Source organism: Schistocerca cancellata, chromosome 3 (genome assembly GCF_023864275.1).
Source record: "Schistocerca cancellata isolate TAMUIC-IGC-003103 chromosome 3, iqSchCanc2.1, whole genome shotgun sequence".
NCBI lineage: Eukaryota > Metazoa > Arthropoda > Insecta > Orthoptera > Acrididae > Schistocerca > Schistocerca cancellata.
The window spans coordinates 87717768-87737621 of record NC_064628.1 but is presented as its reverse complement, the minus strand read 5'-3'; the positions used below and the strand labels follow the sequence as shown (position 1 = coordinate 87737621).

The 19854-nt window shown below is 43.6% G+C and overlaps 1 protein-coding gene across 1 annotated transcript in view; it reads left to right on the top strand.

The window, feature by feature from the left end:
- Positions 1 to 19471, top strand: part of LOC126176131 (facilitated trehalose transporter Tret1-like) — a 172161-nt gene extending 152690 nt beyond the window's left edge. Inside the window, exons 8-9 of the mRNA XM_049923269.1 lie at positions 15157 to 15262; positions 19411 to 19471. Coding sequence (XP_049779226.1) covers positions 15157 to 15262; positions 19411 to 19471 — 167 coding nt within the window. The remainder of the gene's footprint in view (positions 1 to 15156; positions 15263 to 19410) is intronic.
- Positions 19472 to 19854: the final 383 nt, after the last annotated feature.

Below are 19854 nucleotides of genomic sequence, written 5' to 3'. Positions count from 1 at the left end.
CAAAGTACCCCAGATCGTACCGAATTAGCAAAATATTATGCGCATTCGGCCGCAAAATGGTCTGTGTCAACGTTCATACCAGTCATACTAGATTACCGTTGCTGACCTACCATGAAAGTATGCAAATTTAGCAATGCGTGAAGATTCATAACGAAATTCAATTAAAAATCATTCATTGCCACACGTAAGTCAATTCAATTATAGACAGAAGCGGAAAAAGTAGGCAGTAACAAGTATGAAATTCTACAAGAGTTTCATATCGACATCCATAGGGCGCCGGTACAGAGTAAAGGTAGCAATAAAACGTATGGGGGGGTGCGAGAATTTCTTAAAATTCCTTTACTGATAGTCTATCTGCCTCCATCGAGATTAGAACCGAAAAAACCAGACCTCCCTTGCAGTAGCAAATACCTTTCACTACGCTAGCAGACAACCCAGGTAAACAGCCCTCCATTATTACCCCAGACATGAATAAGCCGGCAATTTCGCAATGAAAAAGGCAAAATGATCTGCAGTTTCTGTTGCATAGAGCCTTCTGGACTCAAAAACATGAATTGTCTACCTTTATGTCACCGCTTACGTGACAATCATTCGGGATGTTTATCGAAATAACAAAAACTGTTATTAGCGAGTAAATTTAGTAGGATAATTCTGCACTACCCCAGGAAATAAACGATGACGCAGCTGCCAAACGTATTCTACAATGTTTCGAATTCTTCATTAGACGTGACACAGCCAGAAGACGTTCATTAGCCGAAGTGTTCCTTATGCTAGCTGGCAATCGGAATGCTCGCAAATCTAAAACGCGGTGGCATTAATAGTGGGATCTGAATTACCACTTGTATAGGCAAATGGATTTTATTTGCATTACTGTAAACGTGATTTGGATCGAAAGCGTAGCTACGATTAATATGCTGATGGCCGGCCAGAGTGGCCGAGCGGTTCTAGGCGCTACAGTCTGGAACCGCGCGACCGATGCGGTCGCAAGTTCGAATCCTGCCTCGGGCATGGATGTGTGTGATGTCCTTAGGTTAGTTAGGTTTAAGTAGTTCTAAGTTCTAGGGGACTGATGACCTCAGAAGTTAAGTCCCATAGTGCTCAGAGCCATTTGAACCATTTTGAATATGCTGATGTGTCGACTGCAACTGGAACATTTAGAATAAAGAGTAGGGGAAATTATTATGCGGCCCTCATCTTCAGTAACGGTGGTAGCTATTTTCGTTGTTAGGATTTCGTCACGTAAATAGGTAAAAATGGAACCCTACTAGTCTCACTTTCTTGACCGTCTGTCTGTCTACCCAACCCTTAAAACCCGTTTACCTTGAGTACGGGTGGACATAACAAGCGGAAATGTATCGCACTTCCTGCGGTGTACTGTCCCTTGGTGGTGTAAAAAAGTGAGCTATGTCAACGTAATCTAAAAATGCGGCCGTTTATGGAAAGAAAATTTAAGCGAAAGGTCAAAAACTGGCTCTAAGAACTATGCCACGAAACTGCTTAGGTCATCAGTCCCCTAGATCTAGAACTACTTACACATACACAACCTAACACACATCCATGCCCGGGGATGGATTCGAACTGACGACGCAAGGAGCTGCGCTGTCCGCGATATGACGCCATTGAGCGCACGGCTAATTCTCGCCGGCAAGCTGTTAATATCATCTGGTGTTACTAAAAAGTTATTCGCTTGTGGTGAATGATTTTCTGCGCAGTCCATTTAAGAAAGAATAACTAAAATACATTTGATGTTACGGAAGAGGAAGGACGCCTAATTCATTTCCCCTTGTCATTATTCATAATGTTAGATTCGCAATCTGAGCATGCGTACTATCCATAGTCACACTTTGATCCAGGTCATAGTCACAGATTTGCGAATACAACACATTGGCTTATACTTGAGGTACTCCGTTTCCCACGAAGTGGCAGCAGACGAAGCTGTGGCGTCTTCGAAGCGCGAGTTTCCCCAGTGCTAGCTATCTCAGCACATCAGCTGAGCGAACTTGCATAGTATGTTGGTAGCACTTCGTCGCCTTGCCTGTTATGCTGTGTAGCAGACTTTAAAGCTGTGCGGATCAGCATAACAAAAAGGCGAGGGGTCTCGCTCGTTTTGTCCACGACTGTACACACGTGGTTTCCGTTTTCAATTACGGAGTGGAATACAGTGTGTCCCGACATGTCAGGCCAATAGATGTTCAATGTGGTGGCCATCATTTGCTGCACACAATTGCAATCTCTGGCTTAATGAATGCCGTATACGCCGCAGTACATCTGGTGTAATGTCGCCGCTGGCTGCCACAGTACGTTGTTTCATATCCTCTGGGGTTGTAGGCACGTCACGGTACACATTCTCCTTTCACGTACCCCACAGACAGAAGTCCAGAGGTGTAAGATCAGGAGAACGGGTTGGCCAATTTACGCGTCCTCCACGTCCTATGAAACGCCCGTCGAACATCCTGTCAAGGGTCAGCCTAGTGTTAATTGCGGAATGTGCAGGTGCACCATATTGCTGATACCACATACGTCGACACGGTTTCCAGTGGGACATTTTCGAGCAACGTTGGCAGATCATTCTGTAGAAACGCGATGTATGTTGCAGCTGTCGGAGGTTTCAAGCGTCAACTTTAGGTCACAATATCTTCGGATGTAATTAACATTTTACAATGCAACAAACGGCACTGATTAAGTATTTGTTTATATGTTCAGATGTGCTAACAAAACTAACGTGGTTCCATTAAAAAAGACGTAGTTTTGTGTTAAAAAACATACTTCCATGCATTTTTGTATGGTTTATATTAAACAGTTACACTAGCCCCTCTCCTCACGTTCGGTCTGTGGAATCGGTTCGTCAGTATTTGATGTGGTTTACGAAATATATCCAGCGGTAACGGTAGGTGACTCACCCTGTATATATATATTATTCTCTGATGAATCTATATGCAGTATTTATATTTTCTTTCTGATCATTCTATATATTACACTTACATATTCTTTCTGATTATTCTATATACAGTATTCAAATTTCTTTCAGAATTCATGGTGTTGAAAACTCCCATTGCAGACTTCTAGGATTTGCAGAGGGGAGTGAGCACATAATATTTTGAATAGGAACCAATGACCATAAATGCACTGTTTCCATTCTACGATGCTTTCAGTTCAGATGTTTAACTCATTCACATAGATTTGAGGAATTGAATTAGGCATGGCACAGTGCAATTATTAGGTAACAGTTAAAAAGGAAATATAACGAAACATCCATTTATCACTTAGCTCATTGGTTTGTAAATTTTTGAAACATTTTATCTTGTTTCTGTTGGAAAGTCAGCTGTTATGTTAAAATGTTGTATATAGTAAAACAGTCCCAACCGCAAAAGACATTTCGACCACTGTTCTGGCCATTATCACTCTGCTTACACCATGGGAATCCGCTGAAGTTGGCGAGGAGCAGGTGCTACCGTTTGAGGCATTATGTGTTTACATTGTTCCAAAACAAAAAAGGACCCAGCATACTTTATGCACAGGACAGTACTGATACATCAAAGGAGCAGCTCGATGTCGCAACCAAAGTTGTTACAGACGTCGTAAGTGCAAAGCATCATCTGCCACACTCTCTCCGTTCCACCTGGTGTCTCTACAATTTAAAGCGCAGTGGGCAAAACTCGCGCCAGCAGATCTTCCTCTGTCTCTATAGGAGACTCGCTGCAAGGCAGACATTAAGTGACATCAGATGGCCGTCTGATTAGTACACATCATCCTGTCTACACTAATGCATACCAGGATAAGCAATTCTGAGACTTTTTTCTTCCCCTCAGTGGGCGTGGACACATTACACATCTGAAATGAAACCGTTGTAAAATGGAAACGGTTGATTTCCGGGCATAGGTTCCTCTTCAAAATACTGTGTACTCACTCCCCTCCATAAAGCCTAGAAGTTTTTGATGGGAATTTCCATACATCCTGTATACAGTTTTTAAATTTGATCAATGTGTTTTTTCTCTGCACGCGAAATATACGTGGGAACTGGGGACCATCATCAGAAGGTGGAGAAAGACCCACACACACACACATACACACACACACACACCCGCGAAGAGTGATACAAGCAACACCTACAGAACGGTCAGAGAAAATATGACTGGATACCAACCACCCAACTTGTGCTTCAGAAGACTGGATGGAACCCTAGAAACCAATACGAAAAACAGTTGTGACATTCTGACAAAGTACTTGAAAAACTCCTCAACACGGACCCCCCTATGGAAGAACTGATGACAGAAACGAGCACGTACAATACAGATAGTGAACCTCCAACTCTAGAAGAAGTTAAAGAAATAATCAAGTTACTCAAGAATCGTAGAGCACCAGGAGAAGACGGCATCGTTTCGAAAATCTGGAAGTTACAAGACGCAGAATTCACTAAAGACATCCACAGGATCTTGGAAGATATCTGGGAAACCATGAAAATTCCTGACGGCTGGAAAACTGCCCTGATACAACCACTACACAAAAAAGGTGACAAGACTGACCCGAACAATTACAGATGAATATCCCTACTACCGGTCACATACAAGATCCTCTCTACAGCTTTACTAAACAGACTAGAATGCCAGACCGACCACTTTATTGGTGAATACCAAGCAGGCTTCCGTGCGGAACAAATTTGGAACCTGAAAATTATTTTACAACACAAACAGAATCTGTTCATTACCTTTGTCAACTTCAAAAAGGCGTACGACTCTATCGATCGGAAAACTCTCTTCAAAGTTCTAGCTCAATACAAAATAGACAAATAACACAATCATAAAGCAAACCTTGACCAACACGACCTCCAAAGTAAAGTTCTGTGGGGAACTATCGGAGCCCTTTGAAATGCGCACAGGTGTCCGACAAGGCGATAGCTTCTTACCTCTCGTTTTGAATCTAGTAATAGGTAAGGTAATAAAAGAATGCGAAATATCACAATAGGGGATAACCTTACGAAACCTACAGAATAAATACCTGGACTTTGTAGACGATTTGGCAATTGTCACGAAAGGTATAAACGAAACAAAAGAAGGTATTGAAAAACCACACGAAATCGCTTCCAAAACTGGACTACAGATCTCCTACGAAAAGACACAATTTATGAGCACAAAGAAACTCTCATCTCTGAAAACAAAGTACGGCACGATTTACAAAACGGCAAACTTCAAATACCTCGGTTAAACACTACAAATGAGCGGACATAACAGAGACACAAACGAAGAAAGCAAAACTAACCTGCACAAGGCATACAAAGTAGTGCGGAAGCATCACAAAAAGCCAAATTACGCCACTACGACACGGTGATGCTCCCCGAGGCACAGTATGCAGCAGAGACCACACTAATCCTAGGGCATAAACGTATCAGACAACTAGAAAAAGTAGAACAGAAAATACTTAGGAAAATATTTGGCGCAACTAAGAACAATGGAATATGGATCAAGAATCCTACAGAGGAACATTCGGAGACAATCACAAAAAAGATTAGAAAACACAGACTGCAATTCTATGGACACTTATACAGAATGCCATCACACAGACTGACCAAACAGATGTTTGACTGGGTAGCCACTAGAAACAACAAATGGGTGGCAGAGGTAAAAAAGACCTGAATCAACTCAACATCACACCAGACACAATAAACGACAGAATAAAATTCAGAAAAATCATTAAGGAAAGTAAACTACATGAGATACACTGTGACAAACGAACAGGCGTAAAATGGACCGAAGAACACAAACAAGATCACAGCCGGAAGGTGAAAGAAATATAGGTAACCAAAAAGGCAACCAAGATGAAGCCGAAGACACGAAGCCGACAAGAAGCGTGGACAGAGGACCGGAAACAGAAACACAGCCCGTGAATAAGGGAAGTTTGGACAGCAAGGAAGGCAACAAAAGGAATTGGCCATGTAGTTTAGTCTAACTGCGCTCCTTACGGGGAAAACACCAATTATATGTATACATTGTGCCATCTTGTACATGGTGCACAGCATACAGAATATGCACTCATAGTGTGAAATCACACTATTCATAATCACTCACATGCACCTGCCCCCCCCCCCCCCCCCCCGTATACACACACACAGAACTATGACAAGCTGTTCATCCAGCTATTCTTCAGACACTCACTACAAACATCAACTATTTTCAAATAAATACACAGCTACACACTCAGTCACTCCACTGAATAGTGTGAGTACAGGAGAATGCTGATCCCGTCCCTGCCGGCCTCTGTGGCCGAGCGGTTCTAGGCGCTTCAGTCTGGAACCGCGCTGCTGCTACGGTCGCAGGTTCGAATCCTGCCTCGGGCATGGATGTGTATGATGTCCTTAGGTTAGTTACGTTTAAGCAGTTCTAAGTCTAGGGGATTGCTGACCTCAGATGTTAAGTCCCAGAGTGCTTAGAGCCATTTTCATCCCGTCCTCATAGTCCTACTTTCAGCTTCAGTGCAGTTTGTAACTCATGGCCTCTCAATAGAAAGGCTACTTGGCCTAGGCACCTCTTATAAATCTCTATCAAGTTAGCCTTTAAGGCAGCACGATGCACGACTTTAACCCACCTCTGGGTGGTACCTGCATCTATACGGTATGCAGACATTTGCGACCTGAGCCCTACAAACTCTACAATTTGTGAATGATTCGGCTTGTCTTTCATCAGGGCGATAATTTTCTTGTTATGTGGAGTTATTCCGAAAGGATTATCAGCTGCATATCCAGATGTGCCGACTTATTTGTCATAGTATCTAATTACTTTTTATGGCTTGCAGCCTTTCACCCTAAAGCTGAAACTGTCTATATCTACATAAGTAAGTGAAGTTTTTATTCTCAAACTCATAGTGAATGTGGTACACGTGGAGTTTGGAGAGACCCAGAACATATACTCCTGGAAATTGAAATAAGAACACCGTGAATTCATTGTCCCAGGAAGGGGAAACTTTATTGACACATTCCTGGGGTCAGATACATCACATGATCACACTGACAGAACCACAGGCACATAGACACAGGCAACAGAGCATGCACAATGTCGGCACTAGTACAGTGTATATCCACCTTTCGCAGCAATGCAGGCTACTATTCTCCCATGGAGACGATCGTAGAGATGCTGGATGTAGTCCTGTGGAACGGCTTGCCATGCCATTTCCACCTGTCGCCTCAGTTGGACCAGCGTTCGTGCTGGACGTGCAGACCGCGTGAGACGACGCTTCATCCAGTCCCAAACATGCTCAATGGGGGACACATCCGGAGATCTTGCTGGCCAGGGTAGTTGACTTACACCTTCTAGAGCACGTTGGGAGGCACGGGATACATGCGGACGTGCATTGTCCTGTCGGAACAGCAAGTTCCCTTGCCGGTCTAGGAATGGTAGAACGATGGGTTCGATGACTGTTTGGATGTACCGTGCACTATTCAGTGTCCCCTCGACGATCACCAGTGGTGTACGGCCAGTGTAGGAGATCGCTCTCCACACCATGATGCCAGGTGTTGGCCCTGTGTGCCTCGGTCGTATGCAGTCCTGATTGTCGCGCTCATCTGCACGGCGCCAAACACGCATACGACCATCATTGGCACCAAGGCAGAAGCGACTCTCATCGCTGAAGACGACACGTCTCCATTCGTCCCTCCATTCACGCCTGTCGCGACACCACTGGTGGCGGGCTGCACGATGTTGGGGCGTGAGCGGAAGACGGCCTAACGGTGTGCGGGACCGTAGCCCAGCTTCATGGAGACGGTTGCGAATGGTCCTCGCCGATACCCCAGGAGCAACAGTGTCCCTAATTTGCTGGGAAGTGGCGGTGCGGTCCCCTACGGCACTGCGTAGGATCCTACGGTCTCGGCGTGCATCCGTGCGTCGCTGCGGTCCAGTCCCAGGTCGACGGGCACGTGCACCTTCCGCCGACCACTGGCGACAACATCGATGTACTGTGGAGACCTCACGCCCCACGTGTTGAGCAATTCGGCGGTACGTCCACCCGGCCTCCCGCATGCCCACTATACGCCCTCGCTCAAAGTCCGTCAACTGCACATACGGTTCACGTCCACGCTGTCGCGGCATGCTACCAGTGTTAAAGACTGCGATGGAGCTCCGTATGCCACGGCAAACTGGCTGACACTGACGGCGGCGGTGCACAAATGGTGCGCAGCTAGCGCCATTCGACGGCCAACACTGCGGTTCCTGGTGTGTCCGCTGTGCCGTGCGTGTGATCATTGCTTGTACAGCCCTCTCGCAGTGTCCGGAGCAAGTATGGTGGGTCTGACACACCGGTGTCAATGTGTTCTTTTTTCCATTTCCAGGAGTGTACATACTGACGTAGCAGGCTTCATGAACTGCACTGAAACCTAAGCCGCCTCCATAGCGACAATACTTGCATTGAAGATGCTAACGAGTTTGAAATTTGGTCTAGCGATATAACCTCTTGCATCATAACGTCCATCCTCCAGTGAATTAAATGAATGTCGCGGTATTCTCTAACACGTTCCACCATTATGCGAAAAGTGAACTGTTCATTAACTTGAAAAATTATTTTTCAAATCACATATCGTGTCAATGAATTGCATGCACGTATAACACATCCTTCTCCTGATAGTCAGTCATGGAAACATTGTTGCAATATATCCCAACCATTACCCATGCGGAGAGCCACCATCTCGCAGGATTATCCCCAAAGTAAGATTCAAACTTGTTTCAGCTGGTGTCATATGAGGATAGAACTTGATATGATGCCACATACGGTACATGCAGCTCTGTGAATGTAGTATGAGAGGTGGAGGGGCACCTTCACCATGCGCCACAGCAGGCAATCAGACTATTCATACTAACTCACATGCACCTCCCCCCCCCCAAACACACACACAAAACTATGACAAGCTGTTCATCCAACTATTCTTCAGACACTCACACACACACACACACACACACACACACACACACACACATATATATATATATATATATATATATATATATATATATATATATATCAATTATTTTCAAATAAATACACAGACACACACTCAGTCGCTCCACTGAATAGTGTGAATACAGAAGGCAGGAGGCATTCGAAGTCGACATATGTAACTAATGGCATCGCTCCTGGTGTTGGGCATTCTTAAACTTTCAGGACTTTTTATCCTCAGTACGCATTTTCACACATAACCAGCTCCTGGCCCAAGCAATGAGGTATCTTTCAAGATACTTAACCTTGGTGAACGATTTGACACATCCATGGCAAAAATACATAGCACTTTTTTTTGTACTCAAGTGGGAGGAAAGTAGGCAGGGCACGCTTTTGACCCACACATAGTGTTGCTTCACACCCTCACAGAATAGCGACAAACCAACATATTTGGGGCGCTGATCAGCTAATTTTGAAAAGCAGGGGGGGGGGGGGGGGGGTTCCACATCTTTATGACTGACTCCTTTGTTCAGCACAGTGTGCTCATGGTTATCATCTTCTTCTGCACTATGAGCATCCAGGGTGTAGACATCAACTGAATAATCAGGATTCTGTCTATCGAATTTTGATAGATTTTTGAGTTTTACAGGGAAAGTGATCCCTCAGAAATAATGCCCAAGAACATCAGATGTCTGAAATTTACTTGTACACTGTGCATGTTTAGGATAATTTCTATCACTAGCCAAAAGCGATAATGTAAAGCATTATACATCTCTCTCATCCAATAAATTTTGGACATTAATACACGCCTGGTTACAGGCAATATCTTCCAGAACAGGGCTATATCTGGAACCCCATTAACTGATTGTAGGCATACGAGTTTATGTCGCGATGGAGAACACGGTTGAGTGCCTTACCCGACGTTCTTTCCTTCATGTCTGAAAAACGGCCAAGTTATTCACTCTTGACGTAAGTTCTTAAACATTCTGCCGTCGAATAGTCGAGCGACATCATGCCAGTTTTTCCCCAAATTTGTACAATGCTCTCCTTTCCGCTGGTATCTCTACCATCTTTCAAGAAGTGCGTGAGCTCACAGTATAGAGGATGTTACTTTTAATGACAGGATAACAGGGGCCACTGTCACTTTCGGGGAGTAACCTTAACCAAAATTCTTTGACAGGGACCTGGGAAAGTGACAGCATCCCAGCAGTCCGCATTCGAATTATCAATGAGGGCTCGTGAGATCCTGTCCCCAGCAGAGCCAACGACAGAGTGGTCCAGTGCAGCTGCCAGACTTGTTTGGTGATATGTAATAGAACGGGCAGGGCTACTACTGCTGCCTGATCCAGAATGATGTTGAAGTGATGTCCAATACCGTGTAGATACATGACATTCAAAAGACAGTCCAGAGTGCAGCGGCACCGACAAATGAGCTGGTGTCATCAGCCTGCACTTGTACTGATAGACCAGGCGGTGGTGATGTTAGTGAGTGCAGTGAAGACATCATCGAAGAACCTGGTAGGGGCAATGAACAAATCGCAGTCGAGTCAGGTGGTGGAGTAGCAGCCACAGCGTCCATCTCAAAAAAAAATTGATATATGTAGGCATCTATAGCAGTTTACTAATTTTTTGAATTAGTGGTGTCCAAATAAAATCACGAGCCCCTCGTCACATCATTCTTTGCAGTAATGTCTTTTAACATCATACCTTGATAATACATCAAAATATTAGCATAACTGAATCTGAAGACGAAAGTCCATCTTGACTGCAAAACGGTCCAGGGTATAGCTGTGTTGGTAAAAGAGCAGACGTCATGAATCCATAGCATGGTGATGATTATGAAATGGACTGTGGTGGTGTTTTTAGGCACAGTGAATAGACTAAATGGCCTGCAGTGACGGACTCATCATCACTTATCAGATCATAGGTTGTTGTTGTTGCAGGTGCATCTCAGAGTTTGCACAAATCCATCACATCTGCACTAAAAAGAAATTTGTCATCAGCATGCAGCTATAAAGAGCACACACAAACATTAAAAACAACCAAGAGAATCATTTTGAATGCATACCTGTAGGATCACTGGAGTCATATCAGGGTCGCTTTATAGCCACTGATGAAGCATCATTTCCACTGCAGAGTTTCATCTCAGCTGAATCTACTGGCGCTGTTGATGTTGCTGCTAGCAAGTCTCAGTCTGGTATGACTTCTCACACTGAAATTAATTGTATTTATAGATAAAAACCACAGTTCTCTGCCTATATTAACCACTGATAAATGAGTATTCATGTCTCTAGTCACGTGCTTTTTTAGGCATCATGGCTCGAGGTCGAGGCAGTGCGTAAGACCAACTACCTCACAGCTCTTCCGCCAGTGTTCCTCAATACAGGACTATATTTCATTGTAGGTGCTCACTGGTCCCTTACGAAAGCGCTGTTTCAGCTTTTCAAAGAGTTAGAGGAACTTACCGATGCTTTAGGACTCCCTGCACACTGTGACCGGGATCTGCAGCCCACTACCAACACATCAGGCACCACTGTCGAAGAATACCATACATATTTTAATCACACACCTTTTGTAGATGTTCATTAACGTGGAAGTCATTCACGTATCAACCATCGTTCAGAGTCCCCTACTCACTACTTATGCATCAGTAATAGTAATGGAAAGTAGTGAGAATAATTTTCACTCCGTTTGCGAGGGCGTTGCACAGCCTTCAGAGACATCAGGCAGATGCTATCATACATAAGCTGCCTACGGTCCAGTGGACATCATCTGGTGTTAGAACAACGTGGCTGTATTGGGACGCTACTAGTCTCTGACAATTGTTCACAAAAAATGTGGTAAAACCTGACTGTTTCTGCCAATGATACCGTGCATGGAGTGTTTATAAAGCGTTTTGTGGTATTTTATACTAACAAAAGTTTATGTAATCGATTCCCTGGTAAATAATTGCGATTATTGAGAGATGTATAATATTCTGCGTTAGAAAATTGTTAAGGCTTTCGTGGCCACTTGTTGACAAACTGCCTATTGGCTTCTGTCTCGGGTTCTTCGGCCGACGTTCATCTAATGATTTTTCTGACGTTTCGCCAGCACGAGTCAAAGCTTCACCCTCCATTGCCGGTGGTGAACTGGAGGCGAGCTCGCGGCCGCAGACTACATGTACCTGGCGCGCCAACGTCCGAGAGCTTCTCCGCGGTCATTTCCGGTGTGGTTCTCCTCTTGCTACCTGCGACGGTCGTTCGCTGCAGTACGGGAAGCCAGGATCCGTTTACCTTAAGGCTTTCCTCTTTCTTGTTGAAACTGTTCGCGTGTTTTTGGATTTCTACAGCTTCTCTGAACAAGCGCGAGTGATAGTGCTTCTCTACAGCCAGAACTTCCGTGTCGGCGAGACCGACCACGTAATAAAATTCGCCAAAACGGAAGTTCTGGCTGTAGAGAAGCACTATCACTCGCGCTTGTTCAGAGAAGCTGTAGAAATTCAAAAACACGCGAACAGTTTCAACAAGAAAGAGGAAAGCCTTAAGGTAAACGGATCCTGGCTTCCCGTACTGCAGCGAACGACCGTCGCAGGTAGCAAGAGGAGAACCACACCGGAAATGACCGCGGAGAAGCTCTCGGACGTTGGCGCGCCAGGTACATGTAGTCTGCGGCCGCGAGCTCGCCTCCAGTTCACCACCGGCAATGGAGGGTGAAGCTTTGACAATGCCAGCCACTCGTGTTGACGAAACGTCAGAAAAATCATTAGATGAACGTCGGCCGAAGAACCCGAGACAGAAGCCAATAGGCAGTTTGTCATTCTGCATTAGACCCACAATTGGCAAACACACTTTAGTTGATTATCCTCATCAGTAGCAAAAACACATGAGTAAAGATTAAAAATGACAGAACTTTTGGTCATTGACTCTACATATGGGTGTAATTACGCTATTTGTGTGTGTGTGTGTGTGTGTGTGTGTGTGTGTGTTTACTGTGATGAGGATACCCCCGGGCCAGGGGTGGAGTGGATATGATTTTCTTTGGTATGTGTATTGTTACTGAAAACGCGTTCTAATGGAGGCAAATCACTTTTTAACGCCATTCAGATCCACTTGATATAAAGAGGGTATTTAAATAATAACAACGTAACAGTGAAAAATTTAAACAAAGCATACTGACAGTAGCTCACTGGCTGATGGATAACGGTATAGGGCGATCCTGAGATACAGATATCAAGAGGTATACCTAACCTATCAATCCATGACAGGGACAGTATCAGCGCCGACAGCATATTGAACTATCTCTCTCTCGTCAACAGGAGTTCACTCTGCTCCAGAACCCTCAGATGTATGTGAGGCGAAGGTAGTAAATTTCCCACAGCTGATATTGTTGGAGAGACTAACTGAAAAATGATTAAAGCAGGAAAAATCGTTAAAAATTAGACAAAACACCAAGCAATAGCATTAGGTTCTAATGTAAGTCTTGTATGCTATCTGAAGTAGTAGCATCAATATGTCACTCATGTGAATCGCTTCTGGAGTCATATCACTTTACAATGCATCACAATAGTTTTATGATTTCAAATACATATGTCTGTCCTTGGTACAAACATGTAGCTTCCCTAGAATGTTTCCAAGAGATCTCCAGAAACTTTGAACTAATGCTCATGTCACAGATACTTTCGAATACTTCCAAAGTATAAATCCTGTATGACCATGTCGTATCTGAATTTTATTCCGCATTTTTCAATATTTTCTCATATTTTCCACATTTATCCATATTCTATATGTGAAGGTACATGTGTATGATGCTCTTATTGCTTATATCATCAACTGTAGCTTGCTGTATATTTCACTATCCAACTGTGGCACACAGTCCCAACGCAGACACAGTGTGCACAAACTATAATTCTTTCTCCAAATGTTCACACCACAAGCCAAAGCCAACACTAAAGCATACACATGCATACATGGGCTTCTATAGGTGGTGGTGTGTTGACATTTTGGTGTAAACACACACACACACACACACACACACACACACACATGCACACACACACATACACAAACACACACAGCACGGCATAGCACAGCACAACTACCCTATTTCCTGTGTTGACTTCCCATGGGGGCCCCACTCCCTCCATCCTTCAATGCTGGAGAGGTCGTCAAGGGCATGGTGTGGACGCTGGCATCTGGCAGAGATGAAAGAAGCCAGACAGTGTCTGACTCCGTTAGGTGCCGGATATTGCTGATGATGGATACCACATGCACCATGTCTGGGTATGGTGCTGCACATACAACTGAGTGGTTTGGAAGACAATGAACAGACATTGCTGAGAGACAGACAGTTGAAGATTCTGTCAGTGATGACACTGTACATGACATGGCGCAGTAGGTCAGGTCTACCACTCAATATCTCTGTCTCGAGTAGCTCTGTTTCGTTATCCATCAGCCAGTGAGTCTCCTGCCACCGACCTCTGTTTAACAGAATTTTATTATTATACATTGTTATTTAAATTAGTAATTACAATCCTCTTGATACAAAGTGGATCTAGATGGCTTTAAAAATGATTTCCTCCATTAGTATGTGTTTTGAGCAACACTACACATACTAATAAAAATATCACATCCCCCTATCCCTGGCCCCATTGGTATACATGTCAGAATACACACACACACACACACACACACACACACACACACATACACACACACGCAAACAAATAGAGTAATTACACACACACACACACACACGCGCGCGCAAACAAATAGAGTAATTACACACACACAAACAAACAGTGTAATTACACCCGCAAATAGAGGAAATGACGAGCCTAGTATCACCTGGTGCTTTTTTTCATTTTTTTTTTTTTTTGCTACTAACATGAATAATCGACGCAACTGTGTTTGACATTTGGGGGGGTCTAATGCAGAATGTTGTCCATCCATCTCTAATTTTTATTATTTACTGGAAATCGATTACGTAAACATGTGATCATACAAAACACTTTACAATCATCTATAAACACACCTTGCAGACTTTTATAAGATTTTTTAACACTTGTCACAAACTAGTAGCACCTCGATATGACGACACTCTTCTGTCACCAGACAACATCTGTTGGGCCATAGGCGGCCTCTGCATGATAGCTCCTGCCCAACATCTCTGAATGTTGTGCAAGGCCCTTGCTGGCGGGGTAAACTATTCTCACGTCAGCGATAGTCATGTTACTGAAGTATGTATTGTATTCTTTGACAGCAACGTCTGATACTTTGATACTGGGCTACAGATACTTGTTGGACCAGTGCGCACCTGCACTGAAATATGATTCTATGTTTAGAAACAGTGGCGAAAGAGGGGTGAAGTAAGTGTTCCTATACCCAGCCATGTGCAGGTGGCATCATGCCTAAAGGAACCACATGAAAGTAGGATGATAAAGCCAAAGTGATGCCAGTCTCCCTGTTGCCAAGTTTACCCAAGATGGTGGCTCTTCTCACATGGTTCCAACACCTCCTCTCCCTGGGATGTATATTTCGCACTGTCCCAGTTAAATTGATATGAAAATTAATTAAATGATATGCAAATTAATCATGTTGTTGTTGTTGTGGTGTTCAGTCCTGAGACTGGTTTGATGCAGCTCTCCATGCTACTCAATCCTGTGCAAGCTTCTTCATCTCCCAGTACCTACTGCACCCTACATCCTTCTGAATCTGCTTAGTGTATTCATCTCTTGGTCTCCCTCTACGATTTTTACCCTCCACGCTGCCCTCCAATACTAAATTGCTGATCCCTCGATGTCTCGGAACATGTCCTACCAACCGATCCCTTCTTCTAGTCAAGTTGTGCCACAAGCTCCTCTTCTCCCCAATCCTATTCAGTACCTCCTCATTGGTTATGTGATCTACTCATATAATCTTCAGCATTCTTCTGTAGCACCACATTTCGAAAGCTTCTATTCTCTTCTTGTCTAAACTATTTATCGTCCATGTTTCACTTCCACACATGGCTACACTCCATACAAGTACTTTCAGAAACGGCTTCCTGACACTTTCTCTTCTTCAGAAACGCTTTCCTTGCCATTGCCAGCCTACATTTTATATCCTCTCTAGTTCGACCATCATCAGTTCTTTTGCTCGCCAAATAGCAAAACTCCTTTACTAATTTAAGTGTCTCATTTCCTAATCTAATTCCCTCAGCGTCACCCGACTTAATTCGACCACATTCCATTATCCTCGTTTTGCTTTTGTTGATGTTCATCTTATACCCTCCTTTCAAGACACTGTCCATTCCGTTCAACTGCTTTTCCAAGTCCTTTGCTGTCTCTGACAGAATTACAATGTCATCGGCGAACCTCAAAGTTTTTATTTCTTCTCCACGGATTTTAATACCTACTCTGAATTTTTCTTTTGTTTCCTTTACTGCTTGCTCAATATACAGATTGAATAGCATCGGGGGGATGCTACAACCCTGTCTCACTCCCTTCCCAACCACTGCTTCTCTTTCATGCCCCTCGACACTTATAACTGCCATCTACTTTCTGTACAAATTGTAAATAGCCTTTCGCTCCCTGTATTAAAGCCTTGCCACCTTCAGAATTTGAAAGAGAGTATTCCAGTCAACATTGTCAAAAGCTTTCTGTAAGTCTACAAATGCTAGAAACGTAGCTTTACCTTTCCCAATCTTTTTCTAAGATAAGTCGTAGGGTCAGTATTGCCTCTTGTGTTCCAACATTTCTACGGAATCCAAACTGATCTTCCCCGAGGTCGGCTTCTACCAGTTTTTCCATTCATCTGTACACAATTCCCGTTAGTATTTTGCAGCTGTGACTTATTAAACTGATAGTTCGGTAATTTTCACATCTGTCAACACCTGCTTCCTTTGGGATTGGAATTATTATATTCTTCTTGAAGTCTGAGTGAATTTCTCCTGTCTCATACATCTTGCTTACCAGATGGTAGAGTTTTGATTTGCAAATTAAATTAATTGTGCAAATTAATTAAATTAATTATGCAAATTAATTAGATTCGAAATGGTGGGCAATTCACAAATGTTGGGGATCCCCAGTTCACAGTACCACCACCAGAGGGCGCTGCTGGACTCTTGCCCGCCCCCCCCCCCCTCTTACTTCCCATCTCTGCTTTGTGCACGTATTGCCAACTTCATATTCTAATTACACATCATTATATCATTCAAAAACATCGATAAACACACAGAAAAGATCATCTAAGACATACTACAAGTGTAAAACGATATGCACCCTCCTTATTAACTCCGAGCAGACGCGCTGCGCTAGAAAAACACCATCACTGCAGCGCGCCAGCGTCCGACTTCTTATCACCTTCGCAATCGCGTGTGGTATCTGCGAAAGGACGCGAGCACGTAGCCGTCTACACGTCGCGAGGCAGGGGCGCAACCGTGCGGCGAGTCAGGCAACTAATCGCTACAGGCGGGAGAGACTGCCCGCGGGTGACAGCTGTCTGCGGGCTAATAAGACGGTTTCCTTTGATGGTTGGAAAATACCGAGAAGCTAAATGGTTCTAAGCGAATACCGGAATCCTTAATGATGTGAGACTTCGGAACCGCCACCCTGTAAAGCGATGGTGGCTTCAAACATCTTCCTAGAAAGGTCGGCGAACACAGACAATGAACGCTAGCCACTAGAACGGCCTCGTCATTCAGTGGCTGGTCCAAAGCCGCCCTTGCTGCTGGGATGAGCTGCAGGGGATGCAAGCAGGAACCACCTCATCTTACAGTAGTGGTTTCAAAGGTCTTCCTACAAAATAATGGTGAACATTGTAAGAGGTCCGAGCAGATGTAATTTTATGTAAGAGGTCCGAGCAGATGTAATTTCGATGTATTGCTCATGCGCTGCCTGTGATATGCAAGGTATAAGAGAATCTCTGACCAGAGAGCAGTGTTGACTGCAGTAGGAACTGTGTAGCTGTAGCAGTTAAGTTGTGGCTAGTCAGCAGTCTGCTCTGGTCTGGTCTGGTGTATCGTGTTGGCTGGGCCGATCGCGGTGCAGCGATGCCGGAGCCTGAGTAGTATTGTATAAGGTAAAAAGCAGCCTCGCGCATATCTAGTAATGTTATGTAAAGTCCCATGTAAATGTTTTTAAAATCTCTTAATAATAATCTTTCTCATAAAAAGTAACTTTTAACAACCATTCATTTCAATTTAAAGAATTTACTAATTTCTCCCATCCATGATCATCCTGATTGTTGCAAAAGAAAAATCAGTTGCTTCCTTTCATAAATGACAAATCTATCGGCCAGCATTGCACAGGGCTGTGCCGGAAAACATTATTGTAAGAGCAGATATATATGCGTTATCCGGCGACTTCATTGAGGTAACAATTTTTCTCTTTTTTATTCAGAATGATCTTTCAGGGCCATGACGCAGCACTGCTGACGTCCAAAATTTACCAGGTTAAATTCATAGTCAATTATTGAAAAGTCGTAAGTGATTGACAATTTAACTGAGAGGTTAGTTACATTGTATTATTACCAGGTTACTGAATTTATTTTTTTTGTTGGAACGTTACACTGAATGTGAACGACATAATTATAATTTTTTACTGTTGAGAGGTTTAGGAATTTTTCTGTTTTGAGCTTACATTAAATGAGAAAGGAATTTTGTGAGCACGTTAAACGGGAAAGAAATTTTGTTCTGAGGTTACACCAAAATCCTCAGAAATTTTTTTTTCCCCATTTAACGTACTCACAGCATCTTCTTACTGTCGGTTAAATTTTGCGTCTGTAGCACGTCATCTTCGGGGTGTAGCAATTTTAATTGCCAATAGAGTACAAAGCCGGTCGCTTTGATGCAGACGACTAAAGACTCTCCTGGGAGGGGTGCAGAATGTCAACAAAAGTTTCTCTGGAGCTCTTCAATTTATCTCGTTACCAGACCCCTTCTATGAAAAGTCTAAAAGTATGCAGTTACGCTCTGTATATGTGGGGACTCGCAGTTTCAGCTGAAGCACAATAGTGTATCTCAAAGAAGAGGTACACTCACAAAATATTTCCCAGTAGAAGTCGCCTGGTCTCTATTTGTTAAAGGCGATGGGGAACGTCAACAGGTTCCTGCTTGTAGGACAAATACTTGCAATGTGTGTGCGGTCCATCATTCATCCTCAGACTTGTCCCAGCTTGTTGATCGCCGGTCATGCATTCCTATTGGCTGTTACTAAAACAGGAGGCAGGGCTTCGCTCTATGTAAACCAGGTTCTGACACAGCCTCCCTCATTCCACCTTACTCCGCGGCTGTGATTGTTTGTTCGTCAGCTTGTTTGGTTCTGTGATAGTCGGTGCAAGATGAAGCTCTTTTCGAGCACCAGCAGCTCTGTCAGTGACGGTAAACGCCAAGGCAGGAAGAGAACAGTGAATTATTATGTAAGTATATAATTTCGTGCTTTCACAGGTCTGTGATGGTCGGTATTGATGTTACATAATAAAAACTGTAACTTTGTCCTGAGAATTTCTTAGTAATAAATACTTGTCGTTGTTTCAGCATATATCCACGAACAACACCAAGCTCGAGCTGTGATTCAACCACCACAGCTGCCATGTAAGCAAAAAAATTTCATAGTTTATACGTTGGGTTTTACTGTATACGTATTTGATCATAACATGTGTCAGGACCATTTAGTTCTACGTATTTTCGTCAATGCCAGTTATTTCAAAACAACTGTTATTTAGTAGCTCAATGTATGCGTTTTCTTTAAAATGACTGTTATATCGGGGATTTACTAGCTACATAAGTGTTCTTTATTCGTTAAACAAGTACTGTGCATGTACTCTCCTTCGTAATTTAGTGCCAGTGTATTCTCGTTATACGAGTAGTATCAGTTCAGATTTAGCAGCAGGCCACGCGGTGTAGCTGCGCGGTCTGAGCTTGTAACAACAACAACGCTATACTATTGTACATATAATAAAATTTTTCTTCTGAATTTCG